This window comes from Hippichthys cyanospilos, chromosome 10, assembly GCF_059441005.1.
Source record: "Hippichthys cyanospilos isolate Australia breed blue-spotted pipefish chromosome 10, RoL_Hcya_1.0, whole genome shotgun sequence".
Classification (NCBI taxonomy): Eukaryota; Metazoa; Chordata; class Actinopteri; order Syngnathiformes; family Syngnathidae; genus Hippichthys; species Hippichthys cyanospilos.
Window position 1 is genome coordinate 16,235,306 of NC_142378.1, and position 20,410 is coordinate 16,255,715.

Below are 20,410 nucleotides of genomic sequence, written 5' to 3' on the forward strand. Positions count from 1 at the left end.
TATTCTCCAAAAGTTTATTTTGTACAAATATTCATGTAATTCAGTATTATAACTGCTTATACAGTCAAAATGGTTAAAGTATGATATAACTCAAAGCAGTAAACATACCATTTTTGCTACAGTACATTGGCACCGTAGGGCTGCCTCGTTTGCATATACCGGAATGAACACCAGTATGTGTGTACGAGCGAACAATAACATAAGGTAAAAAAATGTCGCACTGGATTTCTGTTACAATGATGCTGAAGGTGAGCTGGTTTGTCGCGCCTGATAATGTAAACCCACAGTTGAAAGTTGGAAGAGAGCACCTGAGAAGAGAACCCAACAACGAAACATGTCACAGTAGCTGTTTGACAGAACATGTTGAAACGTTACAGGTTTTATTTACAAATTGCTGAAATGCACATCCATTAATTCAGAGGCAAGACACGATTGGGGGAAAAAAAAAGACAAAACATCGTTTATCGAGAACATGTAATCAAACATTCAAAGTTAAAACCAACACAAGTTACTAGATAGTGTTAACAAATGATGGTCAAAGTATAAACGCAACATTCTTTAGTTCTTTTTTTTTTTTTTAATGTGCAAGTGTGCCTGTACACTGGAGAAGATCCTGACAAGTTCTGGGAAAACATCAGATGTGTTTTTATCAGGGCTGCCAGTGGCTCCACTGCTCTAAACACTTATCATTGCCTAGAAGGGAAGAGTGGCAGAAAAGCTCATCAAAAAACAACCAATGAATCAATAAAGGCTTAAGAAAACAATAACGAACAACATTCTGAGAAAGTATTTTTTTTCATGCATAACAGGACAGCTTCCATATATGTCACTTTTTTCTCCCCTAAAAAAATCCTAGTAAAAATATTATTACATTTAAAGCTTGTATAATCAAGTGTTCAATAGGGTTAGGCAGTATGGCCCAAAATTCGCATCATGCTCTCAATTGCATCTCTTCACAGTACCATAACAGGATATACAGTATCACAATATAAACTTAAGTGTAAAAACGTATTGCTTCATAATTGAATAAATATCACCCATAAATGGATTAATTATGTTCTTGATTACAGAAGATAAACTGATCAAATAAATAGCAACAAATTGAAAATATGAAGTAGGATAACATTTTGCGCAAATCTGAGTTTTACAGTACAACAGCTTTTCGCTAGCATAGCAATCAGCATGGCTTAGTCAGTCATAGCATGAAAAGGCTATGTTCAGCTTGCAACCCACAACTTGTAAGTCGCACTGGCTTCAGCAATCCTCAAAAAGAAAAGTGGAAAACAGCAAGGCGATGCAGGCATTTCTGTCTTGTGTCTCAAATGCACATACAAAGGAGTAACCAATTACAGTACCATTAACACACACACACACACACACACACACACACACACGCACACACACTGCACTTGCAATACTGTCAGGCCGTGCTGACAAATTTCACAGGCATGATTATATAGTTTTACGTAGAAGTCAACATTTTCATGACCAATATTGGATTTTCTCATACAAAAAAGTTCAGTATCAAATTAGGTACAGTATTCAGGAGGGTGGGTTTTCAAAATGTCACTGACCTTCTTGGTATGCACCATCTGCCAACACTAGATGAAGGATGTTTGGATAAAGATGCTGGTGCTCATTCCCCAAAATGCTAAACGCCAAACTGGAGCCCAGATCGATATTATCGTCTTCATCATCACGTATTGCCTGAAATGTCAAATAAGAATGGAGTGTGTTGCAAGTACATTCAGAATGGAGGAGGCTCATGTTTAAAAAAAAAAAATCAGCATTTCACACCTTTATTTTATTGTAGGCCTCAATGAACTTTTCAAATCCCATCTGCTGCTCTAAGTTAAAGCGATGCTCCTCCAAACGACTGTAGATGCTGTCGTAAAGCTCACTTTCTCCCTCCTGGTCCTCCTCGCTGTTATCTATAGTAGAAAAGAGCAAGGTTTTTATAGATATGTAAAACTATAGAAATAAGTCAATCTTTCAATTTGAAAACATAACATCAATAATTAAACGGAAGTAAATATGAGCATAGGCCTACAGTACATAAGAAAAAATATGGCAAACTCCAGCCAGTAAAAACTGACCCACATAATTAAATTGACCGGTTGAAACATCAAAAGTATGATCTTAACATCTAGACATTCCGTCAGATGCCCGTCGGTTCGACGCCCCCCTTTTGCCAACGGAAAACAAGCAAACTGTTTTGCCTCTTTGTTTTGTGGCTTCCATTGACTATAACATGGAATCGATAAGTGGCGGATTGTGTACTTAAATGTGCAAAATGACTCATAGTTCAGTACATTCACAGTAAGAACACGTCTGCTGAAATCCTCTTCAAATGTTCACACTGGTTGAAAATATTTCTGCATTCCTGACAGATAGACAATTGCAATTTGGTTTGGCCCCCCCCAAAAAAATGACGTGAGAGGGGCGGGTCACTGCTGACTGTTGGACGAGCAAAAAAATTTTTTTTTAAAAAATGCAAGATGCCCACCTCTGCTAACAATCACCAAAATATTTAAACAGTGATGGCAACCATATCCATCTGTTCTCATTATCATTTGTCCCCATTAAGACTGCAATTGATTCTTACAAAATGACTTCTCACCTGACTGCCATTCTTCATTAAGTTGACGTTTACTGGTGTGGTTCTTTACTTCGACACCATTGCTGAGCATCTCTCCAGCTTCCTCATCAACGGGACTGTCATTTGAGCATTCTTCATCCTCCTCCTCATTATCATCTTCCACATCATCATCATCATCATCATCATCACCGACAGCCATCTGATTGTCGCCCTGTTCTAGTTCCACGATGATCCTGTTGAAAAGGTCCTTGTCTTCCACAGCTGTAGCATTTCCATTACAGTCGCCTCTTCCATCTTGTGGTACAGTCTTCATTAAGTCGCTTTCTTCTTGCAGCAGCCGTTCCATGGATGCCCGGATGTCCCGCAAATCTTCATCTTCATATGCACTAAAAAGCAGGTATATTCCAACAGACTATTAGATCAACTTTCATAGGAAAACCTGTGCAAAATCACATCAAACTTTTGTGACCGTCTTACTCCTCTGCTTCTGATTGGTCATCATCTTTGGCTTCATCATGGTCCTCAATGTTCAGGTTGCCATCTGGAGCAATGCTTTCTTCAGTCATAATGACAGCATCCTGCTCTGAGCTGAAGACTCGACTAAGGTCTGGAAGGGAGCAGGTCCGCAGCATCTGACACACAAAGACACACATGCACAAATTTAGAATTCAACAGTAATCCCAAATTAGACCAATTAGACAAAGTGTTAAATGTAACTGACAACCTCCTCCAAAAATATGAAATTTTACTTACTGTAGGAGATCGCTGTGCAATACATAAGATGTGAAAATTTACAGAACTGATGTCATAAAAGAGTCCAAAACACAAGTTGTCCCCCTTGAAGTGATTAAACGCACACATAAACAAGCCTTCTCTGGCACGGCTTTATGCACTTGTTGAAACACTATTCCAGAATCACCATGTAGCCCTGTCGTCACACATGACGTAAATATGCTCAAATAAAAGCTGGATTTAAGAACTTTTCTATCATTTTGATCTCAAAAGCATATACTGTATCTGTAGTGTCAAAAAAAAACAAAAGGAATTGACCTTGGTGTTCCAATACTTCTGGAGGGGACTGTACAACTTATGTAAACAAGTCTTGGACACACCTAGTACACACGTTACATTCAATATATGACTACAGATGTGAGAAATACAAGCATTTCTAATTTTTGGTATACTGTATATATTTTTCAATTTCAGCAAAAGTCATTCTTCTATTTGCAATAAAAATAAATAGTGTATGAGCAGTGGTTTCCAACCTTATTTCAACAGTGCCACCAGAAAGGTTGTATTCTTACACTTACAAATGAATTTCGTTTGAATATCAATACAGAAAAGCCTTAAAATATTTGTAGTGTCAAAAACAAATGTATGAGCATTGTAGAAAATCGAAAGAATTTAACGTCTCAGTCAAGTATCATTTATTTATTTTTTTTAATAAACGTATTGCTCAAGTTTCCATAAATAATCCTGATTAATTGCAGTTTTGCGTGAGATGCTAAATACAGTATCAGAGACCACACAGATGCAACTATGGTATTTGAGTTTGGCTTTACAAACAGCAAAAATTACTTAACACTCCTCCAGGAAGCATCGCTTTTAGACCACTCCAGGAATTGATTTATTCATTACACCTTCACTTTTTTTAAGGCTTTAAATAATTTAAAATATTCTCAAAATGTAAGGCTTTTTAACTCTGACAGTCCTAATACCAATATTTTTTAAAACTGTTCAAGCCATTATTACCTTTGGGTTGTTGGCGTCAAACAGGCCTGTTGAGAGCCCGATCAGGAGGGCGTTGTGCTGCTTGGAGCGCAGAGGTGAGACTGAGCGTGAGCGAGACGCAAGAGAAGAAGAGGAATCATCCACCGAAGACTGAGCTGAGATTAGGGCAAGAGCAGATGTGCGTCTGTGAGCAGGAGAGCGCTTGATAAACAGGGGCTCTTCGCTCTGTGATAGACCTGCACAGGGATGGACAAAAATTGACTTTGCATATACTTCAATGAGTTTTCATAATCATTTATAACTAGAAAATGTCACACAAATCGCCCGTGTCAAATGAACTTATGACTATGAAGTTCTTCCTCACCCTCCTTCCCTGCTGCAGCTGCTCCTTGGTTTGTATTGAGTTCAGGTAGCCTGTAAGAAAACCGCACTGTAAAATGATCAACAAATCACTATACAGATCAGAGATGGTGCAAGTGAGGTTGACTGCTGTTGAGGAATTGTAATGAGTATAATTATTTTTAAAAAATAGATAGGACACACACACACACACACACACACACACACACACACACACCCACACACAGTGCTGGCTATCAGACCTTCCATCACATGGAAGTGGGTGACCTTTTGTCCACATTTGTATGAGTCTGTAAATTCACTACTTACCTGGCAATATTTATTATATTTACATGTTCAGCCAGCTCACTTTTCTAAACAATGTGTTCTGATTGATATTGCATTTAATGAATATGAATTAGGCAGCAAAAGGTTTATCTAATCTCAGCGGTGGCCATTTTGCCACTTGCTCTCAACTGAAAACGCCATCACAGTTGCTCAGGGCTCAGTACCTTGTATACAACTGCTATAAAAGTATGTAAAGGAAAAATGATTAATTGATCAGTAATTAAACAATTATCAGCCAATTGACCAATGTCTGAAGGGCCATAACGGGCCGATTAATCGGTCAAACTACATTTTGAATTCAAGAAAATAGTTTAGAAAAGATGAATACTTACGGCTGTTGAGCTTGCTTCTCCCATGCTTGATGCAGGCCAGTTGAAGCATGTGATGCTTTAGGAACATCCTCCAAAACTATGGACTCCATATCTTCTGGCTCTGGCAAGATGCAAACTGCATTTGTACTAGCAACCCACTTTGGACCAAAAAAACAAAAAACAAAACAAAAACAAAAAAAACTGAGCTATAATGAAATACTTACCCTGTATCTGTGTGCAAGCTTCCATTTCATTTGCATTTTCTGGAGGGGAGACCTCTGCTGGAGCAACACACTCCACCTGTAACTCAACCTCAATAACGGAAGGTGTTGCATCCTTTGCAATCAATTCCTCTTCAGGTGCACTTACTGCATCCTCTGCGACAATCTGGTTCGATTTATCTGAGAATGTTGGTGAATGCAAGATGTGAATTTGCAGCTCATACAGGGCATGAAGTCATACATTATATAGTCACACAAAACACTTTTCTTAACAGTAGATATCTATTTCTTGGAGTTTATTTTTGTAAAACTATTTTTTGATGGCCAGACATCTGCAACTATATTGGTTTCAACTGTTTACGGAGTGCTAATGCTGGTTAATTAATTACGGTTAGTGAAATTGACATAAAGAAGTAACCAACTAAAAATGTCATTAATAAGTGGTAATAAACTATGTTTGTTTGTTTGTTTTTAAAATGATGATCCCGCAAACGTTTTCTACAGTTTTCACCAAGTGATTTCAACTTCAAGTGTTTTTTCCCCCTCAAACAGGAACGGATACTAACCCGGGCTAGGGAAGGCCTCTTCAGAACCGCTGACTGTCTCCAGCGACTGGGTGAGTGGCTGAACCTCTGCCTCATTAAATACTTTCAGTATCAGGCAGTCTGGACTCACACCCCAAAGCTTCCGATGACCTTCACCCTGTAGCCCACTCATCTGTATCACCTCACCCACGGTTTGTTCTGAGAATGTATAGAAATATATTGTTAAAATTTTTCAAATCAGAGAACCTCATCCCTCATTGAGGTTGAATTTGCACAGCATCTCAATGATTTTTGGTTAACGTGCAAAGGCATATCAAATTACATTTGCTTGCATTTCTTTCTTTTTTAGGGAGTGATACTTGTTTTCAGATGCATGTTGTACTCTGCTTCGATTCAGATCATAAGAAAAAAAATGGATAACGACTCATTTTCCAATTTTTAGGACAAATGAAAAATAGAAGAAGCTGATAACAGGCAATTTTAACGTTTCATGAAAGCCGTCTGTCGCAGCTTGCGTGACCCGGAATTTAAAAAAAAAAAAAAAAAAAAAAACTTAAAACGGTTTCGTATACGTCATATGAGCACGTTAGCACATGAACCCACTCCCCTGTCATCCCAGAATGTTTCATGCATGTTTCAGGGCACCCAATGTGGTAGAAGCGATAATGGTGTGGGGTGACCTTTCAGTCCAAAATAAGCATGATACTATTGTTATGCAGTTAACTATACTTGCAGGAAATGTCATGACGCAATTCATTTGAATTTTGTTTGGAGGGAATAATATAATATAATATAATATATTTTTTAGTTTAGTTTATATATATATATATATATATATATATATATATATATTTAAAAACTAAGAAAATGTGTTCCCTTGAACCAATCCAACCTTCGATAGTAACTTACCTATTGTTGGGATGCATGTTTCCTCTAGAGTTTGTTGGGCTACTGAGAGGACAAATGGAAGTCCCTCCTCCCATTTCTTCCTTTCTCCACCGGAAGGTGGCCGATCTTCTGGAGACACTGAAGCGGGGAGGTGAATATTAAGGGAAAAAATACGATATATATATTCCCTTACACTCATGTTAAAAAAGAAGTAACGTTAATTCATTTCTAGGAGAGATGCTGTAAAAGGCAGTGACAACGGATAATGAACGAACAAATGATAAAAGTAACAGAATATCAACCTTCAAACATTTATGCATGTACAATGGGTGTTTTGTTGATTTTTTTTTCGTTTTGCACAACACTAGGAAGAAGCATTCCCTAAAAATTTACAACGTATAAGCATAATTTTAACTCACTGGATGCATGTCCACAGAACTCCTCCACGGTTGGCTGAGAGGGAGGAATTACAGCGAGTTCAATTGGATCCCAGTTTTTTCTTTCTTCAATGGGAAGAAGGTTCTCTGTCTCTGGCAGTTTCTGATGAGAAGCAGGATTTTCTTCTTTGGGTGCAGTGGGTGTTGATTCAATCACTTCATCCACAGGGCCCTGAGCTTTTAGATTCTGATTAAGTCTGTTCAAGATCTGCTTTTTCTCATTCTAATGGGGGAACAATATGCAAAGATTTCTCTCTAAATGCAAAAATTATAAAAAATAATTAGCAGAAGCACCACTAAACACACCTGAACGACTACAACAGCCTCTGTGCCCGGCAGGCTCTTTTTTAAAGGGGCAATCTGCAAAAAAACAAAACAGATATCTGAACAAAATAGATTGAGAAAGCACAAGTGTGCAGTGTTGTGATAGGTACTGTATACTAACCGCTCCAACATTCTTCAGGGCAACTGTCATGGATATAACAGGTGGTTCAGATTCTGGCAAGACTGAAGTTTTGACAGTTGTGGGTGGAGTGGCAGATGATCCGGCCACCATGCTAACCATGTTCTCCTGAGCGGCAATCTTCCATAATGCACATAATGTCCCAAGATTAGACTGGTTTTCCTTAACTATCTCCAAGGCATGCCAGAGATTTTGAGAAGTAAAAGTACTTACATGGTCATCCCATGCCTTCTTTTCTCTTTCGTTAGCCTCTCTTCGCTTTTTTTCAAGTTGCTCTTTCAATACAGCAGCATGGGCATTAGCTTGGGCCTGACATCAACATCATTATAAACAAAGATTTATCAAAGTGTTTAATGCCTTTCTGACAAACTGACATGCCCTCATTTCTTATGATAACTATATGAGCTGGGGAAAAAATGCCTGGGGAACATTAATACTGAAATTAAATGTCAATTTACTTTTGGGAAAAAAAAAAAAGATGGTCAATCCAAAATCCAGTACCAAATTGCCATAAATCAGGACTTTTTTCCCCTAATAATTTAACATTCCAAGCATACTTACCTTGAGAGCTCTTATGTTTTTCATCCTCAGTTCAGCCTTCTCAGCTGACTCTTGACTGTCAGATCCATCACTATCATACTGAAAGGCATTAATGAGTACAATATTTTCAAGGATGAACAGCACTGTACTAATTGATAGTTTAACCTCAATGTCCACACAATTAACGTACCTTTTCTCCTCTAAGTCTAGCTTTAATCTGCTGGCGCTCATTGAAATTCTGCAACCGGATCTGCCTGAGTCTTGCTAAATATTCCTGACAACATAAGTAAATTACAATAAGAAATGGAGTAAAAACAAATGTTTACAAAAAAAAATCAAAAATAAGCTCAACAGCCAACTCTCCAAAATATAAAAAATGTGAATACATATGTTCAAAGCAAAACAGCTCAATTGCCCTCATGAAAACAGGACATGAACACAACAGTGCAAAAGCTGAAACTTCAAAAGGGACCAAAAAAAAAAATTTGTTTTTTGTGCTAAAACTCTGAAACAGAATATAAAATGTGTAAGAATAATTGTGCAAAGCATCTCAGTTGCTTGTTTGGAATATTGGCACAACTGATAGTGAGGATGTATGATGGAAGACATGCCATGCTAGATGGGTGGTAGCCAGATAGGCAAAGTGAGCATTTGGCTCCTACCTCCTCCTCTTTGTTGACTTTGGGCCTTGTAAACTGAGCTGAACCAACTTGGCCTCCATAGATTCCTGCCCCGTATTGCCGAGTACCCTGTTTACCATTCAGTTCAACCAAAAATCAAGCTGAAATCGCTTTGATTTGTGCCACAATACTTCAAATATGGAACGTCTTAGAAAATGGTAAAGGTCTTTACTGTATATGTTGAGGTGTAAAGAAAAAATTACCCAGAGAAATCATTTCTAGGTACAATTACAGAGTTTTCACTGTATTCTACCACAGTACTCATATTTTAAAAGGTAGCGTAATGTATTGTATTGACCTTTTTTTTTTTCTCCACACCCGGTAGCAAAATATTTGTGCAAACTTCAATTTCAATGAAGTTGGGATATTGTTATAAGATTTCCACCGACAAACAAAGCTTTATAAATCAAGAGTCCTCAGCTCTGAAATACTTTAGTGCTGTTTACATGCTACACAACATCCCAAATTCATTGGAATTGTCAGTAGACAATAGCAGCAGTAGGACCAGACAATTCGCAATGCATAGATTACAGCAGGAGTGCCCAACCATTTGATCGCATCGCCTTGTAGAATGCGCAGTAATTCCAAATTGTCAGGGGTGTGGGGGTTGTGTTACTGTATATTTTGTGCAAGAAGACTCACATCCATAAAAATGTATTTAAAACATAACAAAAATGGATCACAATTAGCCTATGGTAGAGCCTGAATTCCATGACAGGAATTTGATAGGTGTCAGCAGGTGCTTGCAGCTAGCAATCAAAGCTTGTTTGAGCTGCCATACAATATGATAAATGGTAATGAAAGGGAATATGTTTCTGCAAAACCTAATTTTCATGCTACAAAAGTGAGTCCTGGCTTCATCCTACCGCTAACAGGTTGCTCACAAAAGGTGGCCAGCACTTTTTTGTTGTTGTTTTTTTCCCCCAAACAGATTTACCATCTTGCTCATCATTACGCAGATTGGCAGTGTGTGTACAGGTAAATGAGTGAGAGCAGAAAGTGATGTGATTGAAAAACTGTTGTGGGGTTTGTTTCTTGCAATCTCAGGAGCTTGGCTGTTTGAATAGTACAAATCAAATATTAGGTCAATAAATGGTTGGGCACCCCTGGGTTACATACTTTTTAAATAAATAATACAATCTGTATGCATGCAGACGAATTTGCTTCATTATTTCATTTACAATGATCCCTCGTTTTTTTGCGGTTCAGAGGGATAATGGGTTACACCCCCGCGATAAGTGAATAAGTGAAAGTGGGTACCTTTTTTTTTTATGTGAAAAGTCTAATACTACACATAATTAACACTAATTTTACTGCAGAACGTAAATTTAATTAAATCTTAAATTATTAATCCTTAAACAGTAACTGCACTGCTATCCCTCCCCATCCATTTTGGTGTAGTCTCAACCACAGTCATATTAGCGGCTCCAGGAAGTCTGATTAAAGTGAAGCTTGTAAGCTGACCAAACATAATAATTAGAGCTTACACTTGAAATTCCAATTTACTGCAAGAGAAATCTAGAAGAAATTCTAAGAGATGCCGGTGAAGCCTCTTTCTTCCTTCCAACTGCGTGTGTTTCCTGATTAAGACCAGCACTGCTTGCCGTGGTCTACATAACAAGTGGGAGTAGATTACAACTACTGCCCTAATTGGTTGATGGTCACGCCGGGAGCCAATCGTGTCTCTTGCAGGACACTCAAACTTGAGTTCAAGAGGGAGATTGTCACTTCTATAAGACACGCGATTGGCTCTCGGCGCGACCATCAACCAATGAGGGCATGTGTTATCTATTCCCGCCCCAAATCCCTCCATTAGGTAGACCAAGGGAGTAACGCCGGTCTCAAATGAGAAAACACACACGCTGTTGGGGGAGGAACAGCTTCACGGGACTGTTGGAAATCACTTACCAAGATTTATTTTGCAATAAATTGGAATTCATGTGTAAACCGTGATTGTTATGTTTGCTACAGCCTTCACTTTAATTAGAATTCTGGGTGGCGCTAATATAACCGCGGTTCTCCGTGAGACTACATCCACTTAAACTTACAGTTACTGTACAGTATAAGGTTTAATAATTTAAGTTTTAAGTAAATATGTGTACTGCAGTAGTCGGACATCCAAGGAGTGTCCATGGCAAGAGCAGGTACACTGCAGTTATCTCGTCTGTCTGGCATGCAGGAAACCTTCATAGCACGTCCCTTCACAATACTGTATAACTTTTTTTTCCGTGATGCACTGAGGGTGCGATACACGGGGCGTGAAGTAGCGAGGGATCACTGTACAAAGTTAAGTAGATAATCAAACGTACTCTACATACCAACTGTCCTTCAGCCCGCACTTTGTTGAGCATAGCTTCTCTTTTACGTTGCAAAAACTCCTCAACCTGATATGCCCGCTCAGCAGGAATGTGAGTCTTCTGCCTAAAAGCATATCATGGTGAGCACAAAGAGCAGAAAAAAAATGAAAAAGCTTCACCATTGATTGCATGAAGATGTGCAATCTACCTGCTCACATGGGTTTGTTTTGCAACGTGCTGCAATCCCTGTTGTTCTCTTTTGACTGCATCAGGATTTATGAGTTGAGCAGGACCATTGGGAAGCACTGGGACAGCAGCAGCTGGCACATTACTTGAGAATAGATGCAACATTGTCAATACATATTTATATGTTGGGGATGATTTGTATTAACAAAAATTACCGAATGGGAGTGCCTGGGACAGATGATGCCTCCCTGCCCATTCCCATCTCGTTTGATTGTTTAGCCATTTGATCAAGGGCAGCATGGTAGTTTTCATAAGGATTTCTGTTCATTACAGAGGCTGAAGGAGCACTTGGGACAGCGCAAGGGAGAACACCTGCTGCTCTCTTTCCACCACCTAAATAACACTTATTTTGGAGGACAAAATACAAGGTTCACACATATACATACAATATTTTACATACTTTCAAAACTCTTCCAAAAGTGCTTGCGTGAGGCATCTGTTGGCATTGCAGGTAACTCCTGCTAGTGGTGTTCACTTTTTTTTTTTTTTTTTAATTTAATTGAAATCCATGTGTGAGCTCCTTCTTTTTAAATACCCCATTTAAAAATAATTATAAAGTGGAGACCTTAGGCTAATGATACCAAATGGTCACTATACAGTATGTACAAATTAGTTTTGATGGCTATAATTAGCTGTTGCGACTTTAAATCATTTGTTTTGTAGTCTAGAATTTACTCATTTTTGACAAATCTCTATAAATTATGTCTTACCAGAGTAAAAGTCGCAGGACTAGTCAAACAAAATGAATAAATTGCAACTACCCATAATAGTCTAAAAAAGGGGTTCTCAAACTTTTGGAATCAGGGACCCCTTTTACAAAGCAAATTTTTCAAGGTCCCCCATTGCAAACATTTGCGAAAACAAAACAAAAAAATATTTAAGCAATAAGTGCTCTTTTTATTCAGCCACATATTCAATTTGAAGTATTCATATTCAAGTATATTGTTTACTTTTCAGCTATACTTAAATTTAGAAAATAAAAATTGCAAATTGCACACCTCCTTTTACAAATCGGGTCAATTTCCCCAAAAACGTTTGCTGCCAATTATTTAGTCAAAAACAGCATTATAAAATCATCGCCTTGTTAGCATTTCAATACATTTAAAAATTATAACATTTTAAAAAATACATTAAACTGGTTGGATTGCTGTATTGAAAAGTCATGGATACTTTCACAATTTAATAGATAAAAAAGGAACACAATTATATATATTTTTTTTAGGAATAACCCAAAGTTCTGTCCTTCCGAGATGTCACTATGGCTTCTATCTAGATAGACAGAGGCAAAGAGTAAATGAGTGTAACCCTTCTTTAATTTACTTGTGTCAGTAGAACAGCTTTCACTCATTTATAGTGTAAAACTGTAAAGAAAAGAAAATACAGCAAACATAACTCAGCTAAGTCCCATATGCAAAAATTATATATCTTACGAAACGTACACAAATTGCATAGATTAAAGCAATCATATAACTGAATTACAAGTGACATTACTTTCAATACAAAACGTTAATTAGATGCTAACGAGCATGATTATTAATGCAAAACATACCGTCCTTCCCCACCCCATTTTGAGAACCACTGGTCTAAAAAAAATACTGCAGACTTATGTGGATGGTGTTCAAAAGGCAAACGCCAGATATGAAAAAGTGACAACCAGTAGTACTTATTGTTTGAATGATTAATAGGACATGCCAATGCACCAAATTCAACCTGCTGATCTCATATTTATTTGGTGATGTGAGACCCAAATGGTTGTAACAACAAAATAAAGTACAGTAATTGGCCTTGCTTTTCCTATATTTTTGGAGGAATGTGCCACAGTATGATGAAACAGTCTAATGTTGGAACTCAATTAATATACATATACATTTCAAAGATGCCACAATAATACAGGTAATGATGTATTATTATTAACACATATTATAAACATGTACCTTCCTCTCTGGGCTTCCAATACTTGAAATCAAGTCATTTTTCCAGCCTTGCTCCCTGGCATGGTTAATACGACAAATCTGAAATAGATTACAACATCATGACGACTCAATTGTGACCTGGTAAGGAAATAACATGTATACCAAGGGGTGCATGATACATTAATTGTATGTATCTCAATGTGACATATTAATGACACATGTTCAAAAAGTGTAACGTGTTCAGAAATGCAACTGATACTCCAAGTCCTTTAAGCTAAACTGACACTTGAAAGAATAAAACAGCTGCCGATGGGACTTAAAGGAAACATTTTGGCTTATATTAATTAGAAAATTAACATAATATTTGAGATAATCATTTAAAACGAATCTGATAGTAGGATTTGATTATTTTGAATCATAATTGTATTGCAAAGTGCCTAAGATATCGCGCCTCTTGTATTACCCACCTTTTCCTTTTCATATCGCTTCATTTGCTCTGCTTTCAACAACATCTAAGACCGCCACAGATATGCAAAATAAGTTTTACAGCGAAGGTTCAAGTGCTGCAATAACCATGTTTGTGTGTGCATGCTTACCTGCTCTCGCTGTTTCTTTTCTTTGTCAAGCAGCTCCATCCTTCTTTTTTTGATAAGTTCCTTCCATACAACATAAGGCAACATTAATTTAGTCAGTTAAAAAAAAACATTAAAGAGGGCTAAGAACTTATCGCACTATCTACACCTCGAACCGATTTACAAAGGCACACATCATCGCCCACCCATCCACACACACATGCACGCGCACACACACGCACACACACCAACGGAGAAGACTGTAAAATCAGGCGTCAATTATGAAATGAAATGTCAAAAAACGTCATAGCACTCTCAGTGGTATACCTGTTTGCGTCTCTCTTCTTCCCCTTGACTTACTCTTCTATAGATGGCAGCAGGGGCCTGAGCATATAAAATGTGTTATCAGAATTATCCAACAAAAAACAGGAAAGTAAAAAAAATTGAGGTGCAATTGAGGACAATTGACCTATGCATCACATAGACATTTACAGCTGACTAACCTGTTTATGTTTAATAGCAGGCTTCCTGTCTGCAGGTTTCTTTGTTACTGACAGTTTCTTCACAGATAAAGGCACTCCGTATTTACATGCTGGTGCGGTAACCTTTGCAGCGGAAGATGGTATGGAACCATAGGCAGGACGCTTAGCTAGGCACAAGTAAAATAACAATCAAAAACTGAAACAATCATTTATGAGGCTTATGCCTCGGTTATATAAAATGCACAGTAATTTCAGTACACTAAAATTGGAAAAGGAAATTTATTAAGTATAAATAAAACATTTTCTTATTTGGCAATTCAGTTAATCAAAGGACACAAAAATATATCGGAAATGGTTCATAACACATTTCTTTTTAAATCTAACCACAAGAAATAAGGAAAAATGTATTTCTATTCCAGATCGTCATGCTTCAAGTGTGTGTGCGCGCTGATTTTCACTCTCCACTTTGTACTACACTCTGTGCGTATACATCAAGGTGCTGTTGGAACATGTTGCATATTATCAATTCCCTGAGCTATCTATTGGGTTTTCTCCTTTACTCCATTAAAATACAATTCTTCCAATATTGTATGAGAGATTTAAGAGGAAGGACACCCATTTTGGCTGCTTGTATCCAGGATCTCTTTCAATCAGGACCCATAGCTTATGAATGATTTTGATCTATCCATCAAAAATACACGTGCCTCCAAATTATCCTGTTATACAGGTGACGCATATGTCACAGATGACGATTAGTGTAAATTCTGGATCCACTCCAATTAATTTCACATTCAAAATGTGAAATTTTCCAAATGAACCAACATGGAGTACCCATGGTGCGTGTGCCAGAACTCGGGATAAGAGAATCAGCGTACGCTGAACGTGTGCAAGGAAGACACATAGGGAAAAAGTGAGGCAAACGAAAGAATATGGCCCATAGAAATCATAATTCAAGATTTAAATCCTTCATATAGCAAAATGTGCAGCCGTTTGCTTACCTACGGACGCCTGGTGTGCACCCACTTTGTGCTGCTTGTGAATAACTGTGTGTTGGAATTCCTGAGCAATGACCTAAAATCAAAAAAAAGAATCATACTTTAGAACCTATAAAAAAATCAAAATGATATTCATTTGTACTTACTGTTTATTTAATTACCTTTGGTGTGAGGAACTTTTGGATTCTGCAAGAGAGGAAAGGTTTGTCCAGTATGCTTCTGACAGAAGGTCTTTCTCTGGGGTTGTGTTTAAAAAGCTGTGCCAAAAGAGACCTCAGTTCCTGGGAGTAGTGAACGGACACAGGATGATAGGAGCCACGGATAATCTTCAGGACAAGGCTCTTCATATTTCCAGCCTCAAACTGTGCAGATGCACATTCAGAACATGGTTAGAATTGTTCCACAAGCATGCATCCTCTTTCCTTTCATCCATCCATTTTCCATAGCTGCTTATCCTCACTAGGGTCGCTGGCACTTACACCAGCTGTCTTCGGGCAGTAGGCCCGAAAGTAGGCGGGGGACACCCTGAACTGGTTGCCAGCCAATCGCAGGGCACATAAACAACCATTCACACACCGAATCACCCATTTTCAAAGTACACTTCATTTTTGCATCTTAACCTATAGCTGATGTGGTTTGCCAAAAAAGTTCCAGTTTTATCTCATCTATAGGACATTCTCTAAGAAGCTTTGTAGATTGTCAACATGGAATTGGCAATTTCTAGTCTTGCTATTTTATTTGGCTTGTTCCTATAGTCAAATTACAATTGCAATCTTTTCTAATCTGGAGGAGCGTTTTTTTAAGACCTGTTCTACTAGTTTTATTTGTTTATTTATTTAAGTATAATTCAGTTGAACCAAATTTAAAAGCAATGTTTGATTTTTACTGGTCAATTTTCATATTACTTTTTAATGTTAGTCAGATTCACCTTATTTCTGAGACCACCATAGGTTTTTGTTTCATTCACATAGTGGTACAGTCATTTTTGTGTATAGACTTCACTCTGAATTAATTTTTCAGAATACTTACAGCATGCTTGAGGGTGCACATTTCATATAGGACACAGCCCAGAGCCCAAATATCACTATATTGGGAGGCAAAAGCGAGAGAAGATGGGTAAAATAAAGGCATATCATAACAACACATACAGGGTAAATGCATTCAATTATGCACTGGTAATATTCCATACCATGGTCCTTGTATCCTTAAATTTACATATAATTACATTTTTTTCAAACGAATTCTGTGGACCTATCATTCAAAACAATGCAAATCTTAGTTTTTACAAGCAATGATTAGGTGAGCAATACACGGAAGTTGTGCAAAGAATTGCCCTGGTTGTCACTACTTAATACACAACGAAGTCAGTGTCTATGAAAAAACAAATAAAAAATATGAGCTTAGTTCATGTTATACCATGGGAGCATTTAATTTATTGAAGCTTTAATATTGTATGTGACTAATTACTTCAATATGTTTACAATTCGCTCATGCTTTTTGCGTTTTTTTTTTTCACACTTGCTTTTATTTTGATATTATTCTTTTGAAATTACATTCAATCATCAATGGAATATAAGCACAGCAGTGTTCGTATTCCTTTTGCAAAATAAGGAGGTGTATGATTATCATTTATTCCATGCAACCGGCAAGCCACATGGAGGAAAATTAACCTAATTTGTTTATTCTACAGCTAAATACATCAATGAAATTGATTGGCCTTAGCTGTTCCAAAACATTTTGAAAAGAGTTTACAAACCATTCAAAATTCAAATCCTTATCTTGCAGTAGTTCCACTTCAGTGTAAAAAAGATTTATGTTTCTGTGACTGAAGAGGAAAGACAGAGGTGCAATCGGGATCCATTACCTTTTGTTGTTGTATGGTTTATTTTCACAGATTTCTGGTGAAAGGTAATAAGGTGTTCCAATACATGTCCTTGCAAGTTCTACCGTGCTGAAAAAAAGTAGATTGTTTGAAAATTCTTAGTTCAATCTTAAATAATGGCTTCCTCAATATTTCTGATACCTGTTAAGCACCCTTGCGATCCCAAAATCGCCAAGTTGCACAGTCCCATCTTTTGTTAAAAATATGTTCTATAAAAAGACAGCATGAATACAATAATAATATTTAATAGTGTCAGTACAGAACACAAAAGGCCAATGAAAAATATTGTTGAGTAGTACATGGCACCTGTGATTTGATGTCCCTATGAAGGATTTTTCTATCATGGATGTGCTTTAGTGCTAAGCATATCTGCACAAACCAGTCTAGGATCTAGAAAGGAGAAAGTCATATTTACCACGATCTATTTTTTTTTCCATTGTTTTGCTCACTTTCAGATGAACGAACAATTAATCTGTCCTGAACATTTGTAACTTACTTGCTCCTCTGTGAAAAACACTCCTCTCTGAGAATTAATCTTCTTAAAGAGATCTCCACCCTCACAGTAGTCCATAACGATATACAAACAACCTCCCTCTATAAGGTCAGATGACATGAGGAAAAATACTTTTAAAATACCAGTTGCAAGTGATAACGCATTCTATTTTCACATTAGTAGCTTTGTCAAGCATACCTTCAAAAGACTCCTTATACTGCACAATGTTTGGATGACTCATGTTTGCAAGAACTGCCACTTCTTTCCGTGATTCCTGTCTCTCTTTATCCGACATCTGATAAATAATATTATGGATCAATATTGAAGTCGCAAACAGTACATTAACATGCAATTGGGAATCTTGATGAAGTGTAATGTCTTACCCCAGATATGCTGACCTCCTTGATAACATATTGGTGCCCATCCTTCTTGGCTTTGACAAGGACAGCCTTTCCAAATGAACCTTCGCCAATTTTCTTCACCTTTTCATACTTGTCCATGTTAATAGAATGACTGGCATGTCATACTGGTTCTGCAAACAAACTAAGAAAATGAACTTAACAACTTGCACCAAGAACAAAAACAACCCACGAGAATCTACCCCCTTAAATAAGCGTGGTTAACTTTGTGTCATTTTTGGTCAGCAAACAGCAATTTCATCCTTTTATCAGAAACTGGAAATCTTAAATGGTAGCTAGTCAGCTAAGATGAAGCTTACAAGTTAGCCACATAAAGATTTTGAAAAAGGTCCCTTTATATTCAAACCACCGCACACGACCACGAGGATATTAAACGTACAAACACGTTTCTGCTGAAGGGTATCAAAATGGGTGTTATTTAGCTCATAGTTGCTTTACCATTACCTATTCTATCGAGCTGGCATCGCCTCCTACTGTTCCGCTGCAACGCTTGACTTCTTTTTAGCAGGCTGTCAATAGCATCGTTCTTATTGGTTCTACCTAACATTGGCAAAATTTTACTGGCTCATACGACTGTCAGTCATTTTTGATAGCAAAACAACACAGTTGTTACCGCCCACACAACATGGCCGTTTTTGTGGACGCTCTCCATAGCAACCAACCACACGCTGGCACAAAACAAATTGGGAAAGTTAGAAAAATAGATCGATAACTTTTTTTAATCTTAGCTTTCTATTAAAACGGTTCACCACATGGTGACAATAAGAGTGCGAGTCCCAGGGTTGCAATCAAGATATGTTGAGCTTGTCATTGTAATGTTTTAGAGGAGTGGTTCCCAAAGGGGTGTAGCTATGTGAAGGAAAAGCAGAGGGTACGTGATATTTGAAATAATATTTAAAAAGTGGTATCCATGGCAAAAATCTTATAAAAAAAACATTAACTTATACATATTTCTAGTAAAATATGCCTTCTGAAACAAATATTACATTGAGTATGTAGGCTATTGAATTTAAATCCTTCAAACACAGTCTCAGCATATCAGAATTCTTTGACCGAACCTGTCACATACATACCACCTAGCACAACTATAGTCAATGATTGACTATAGTCAATCATTTGAAATTTTTATTTTAAAAATAATTATTTATATGTGGGCAAACATCTTTGTTTAGCCATCCTTCCAGTCTTGCATCCATTATCTGTACCTTATTGTTAATTAATTATTTTTTGGTTCTATCTTTTTCCAAATCGTTCAAGAGACCATTATACAAACGAAGTTTCAAAGTTTTCAAAGTTGACTGAATCAGACATTGGTGGCACATCGCTGTCTTAGTCTTTTTTTTTTTTTTTTTTTTGCTTTTTTTTTCCTCACAACTCCAGATGCTTTCCACTGGTTAGGGGTACCTGGCTGAAAAAAATATTTCAAAAGGGTGTAGGTATGTACAAATGCATAAGCCTTGTGTTCCATCAATAAAATCAAATCTATACACCTTACTGTAATGCCCTTGTATGTGGTCAAGTAAGACACAATTACCATAGCACTTCACTTTATTATTGTGAGGGATGAAGAATTCACATTCATTCAGGGGCTACAGTCGCCCACAACCCATACCCAGTGAGTCCACATGCAGAAACACAGCTTCAAGAATAAGGTGTGTTCAAGAATAAATGTCCTTTTGCTCTTTCATTTGAAACTCTAAACAGGCCCACTCTTTGACCCGCACTCAGAGTTCGCAATATTACACTTCAAACCAACGTTTTACAGTTGAAATCCAGTTGTATTTGATATCAGAGATAAACACTCATAGAAATGTTAAGAAAATCTGTAAATAAAAATAATTGTCAAATTTAAAAAATATATAATCAAAAGAAGAAAACTACTATACATACTTCCAGAATCTACTGGTAGTTGAGTACCAAATGTTAAGTCAGAGGTGTTCAAACCCACTATCCAGCCTGTTTTAATATTCCTGTCCTCCAACGCACCTTCATCAATCAATCATGATAGT

General features: G+C 37.3%; 1 protein-coding gene across 3 annotated transcripts; it reads right to left on the reverse strand.

The window, feature by feature from the left end:
* nek1 (NIMA-related kinase 1) lies at positions 1–18,902 on the reverse strand. Of its 3 annotated transcripts, XM_088425955.1 has the most exons (36): positions 18,846–18,902; positions 18,366–18,525; positions 18,181–18,277; positions 17,986–18,083; positions 17,796–17,879; positions 17,631–17,698; positions 17,472–17,558; positions 16,637–16,691; positions 15,769–15,969; positions 15,611–15,683; positions 14,634–14,779; positions 14,458–14,514; positions 14,155–14,214; positions 14,026–14,070; positions 13,580–13,657; positions 11,801–11,988; positions 11,608–11,730; positions 11,421–11,523; positions 9,085–9,171; positions 8,613–8,696; positions 8,444–8,521; positions 8,096–8,191; positions 7,865–8,002; positions 7,726–7,779; positions 7,402–7,642; positions 7,004–7,120; positions 6,116–6,292; positions 5,553–5,729; positions 5,350–5,449; positions 4,695–4,744; positions 4,352–4,566; positions 3,077–3,231; positions 2,621–2,985; positions 1,798–1,931; positions 1,575–1,707; positions 1–693 (listed from the first exon to the last, which is right to left on the reverse strand). In XM_088425955.1, the coding sequence occupies exons 2-36, from the start codon at positions 18,480–18,482 to the stop codon at positions 650–652; spliced, it is 4,125 nt and encodes a 1,374-aa protein (XP_088282081.1). In that variant the 5' UTR covers positions 18,483–18,525; positions 18,846–18,902; the 3' UTR covers positions 1–649. The 3 variants fall into 3 exon arrangements, with proteins under 3 accessions (XP_088282081.1, XP_088282082.1, XP_088282084.1); XM_088425956.1 differs by lacking the exon at positions 14,026–14,070; XM_088425958.1 differs by lacking the exon at positions 9,085–9,171.
* Positions 18,903–20,410: the final 1,508 nt, after the last annotated feature.

What these genes read in the sequence shown, in the direction of transcription:
- nek1 (XM_088425955.1), bottom strand. Translation starts at nt 18,482, where the DNA reads ATGGACAAGTATGAAAAGGTGAAGAAAATTGGCGAAGGTTCATTTGGA. An exon ending in AGAAGGCATGGGATGACCAT is followed by an intron (nt 8,003 to 8,095) that starts GTAAGTACTTTT and finishes GCATTATGGAAG; the next exon opens with ATTGCCGCTCAGGAGAACAT. An exon ending in AGCTGCAGCAGGGAAGGAGG is followed by an intron (nt 4,567 to 4,694) that starts GTGAGGAAGAAC and finishes ATCCCTGTGCAG; the next exon opens with GTCTATCACAGAGCGAAGAG.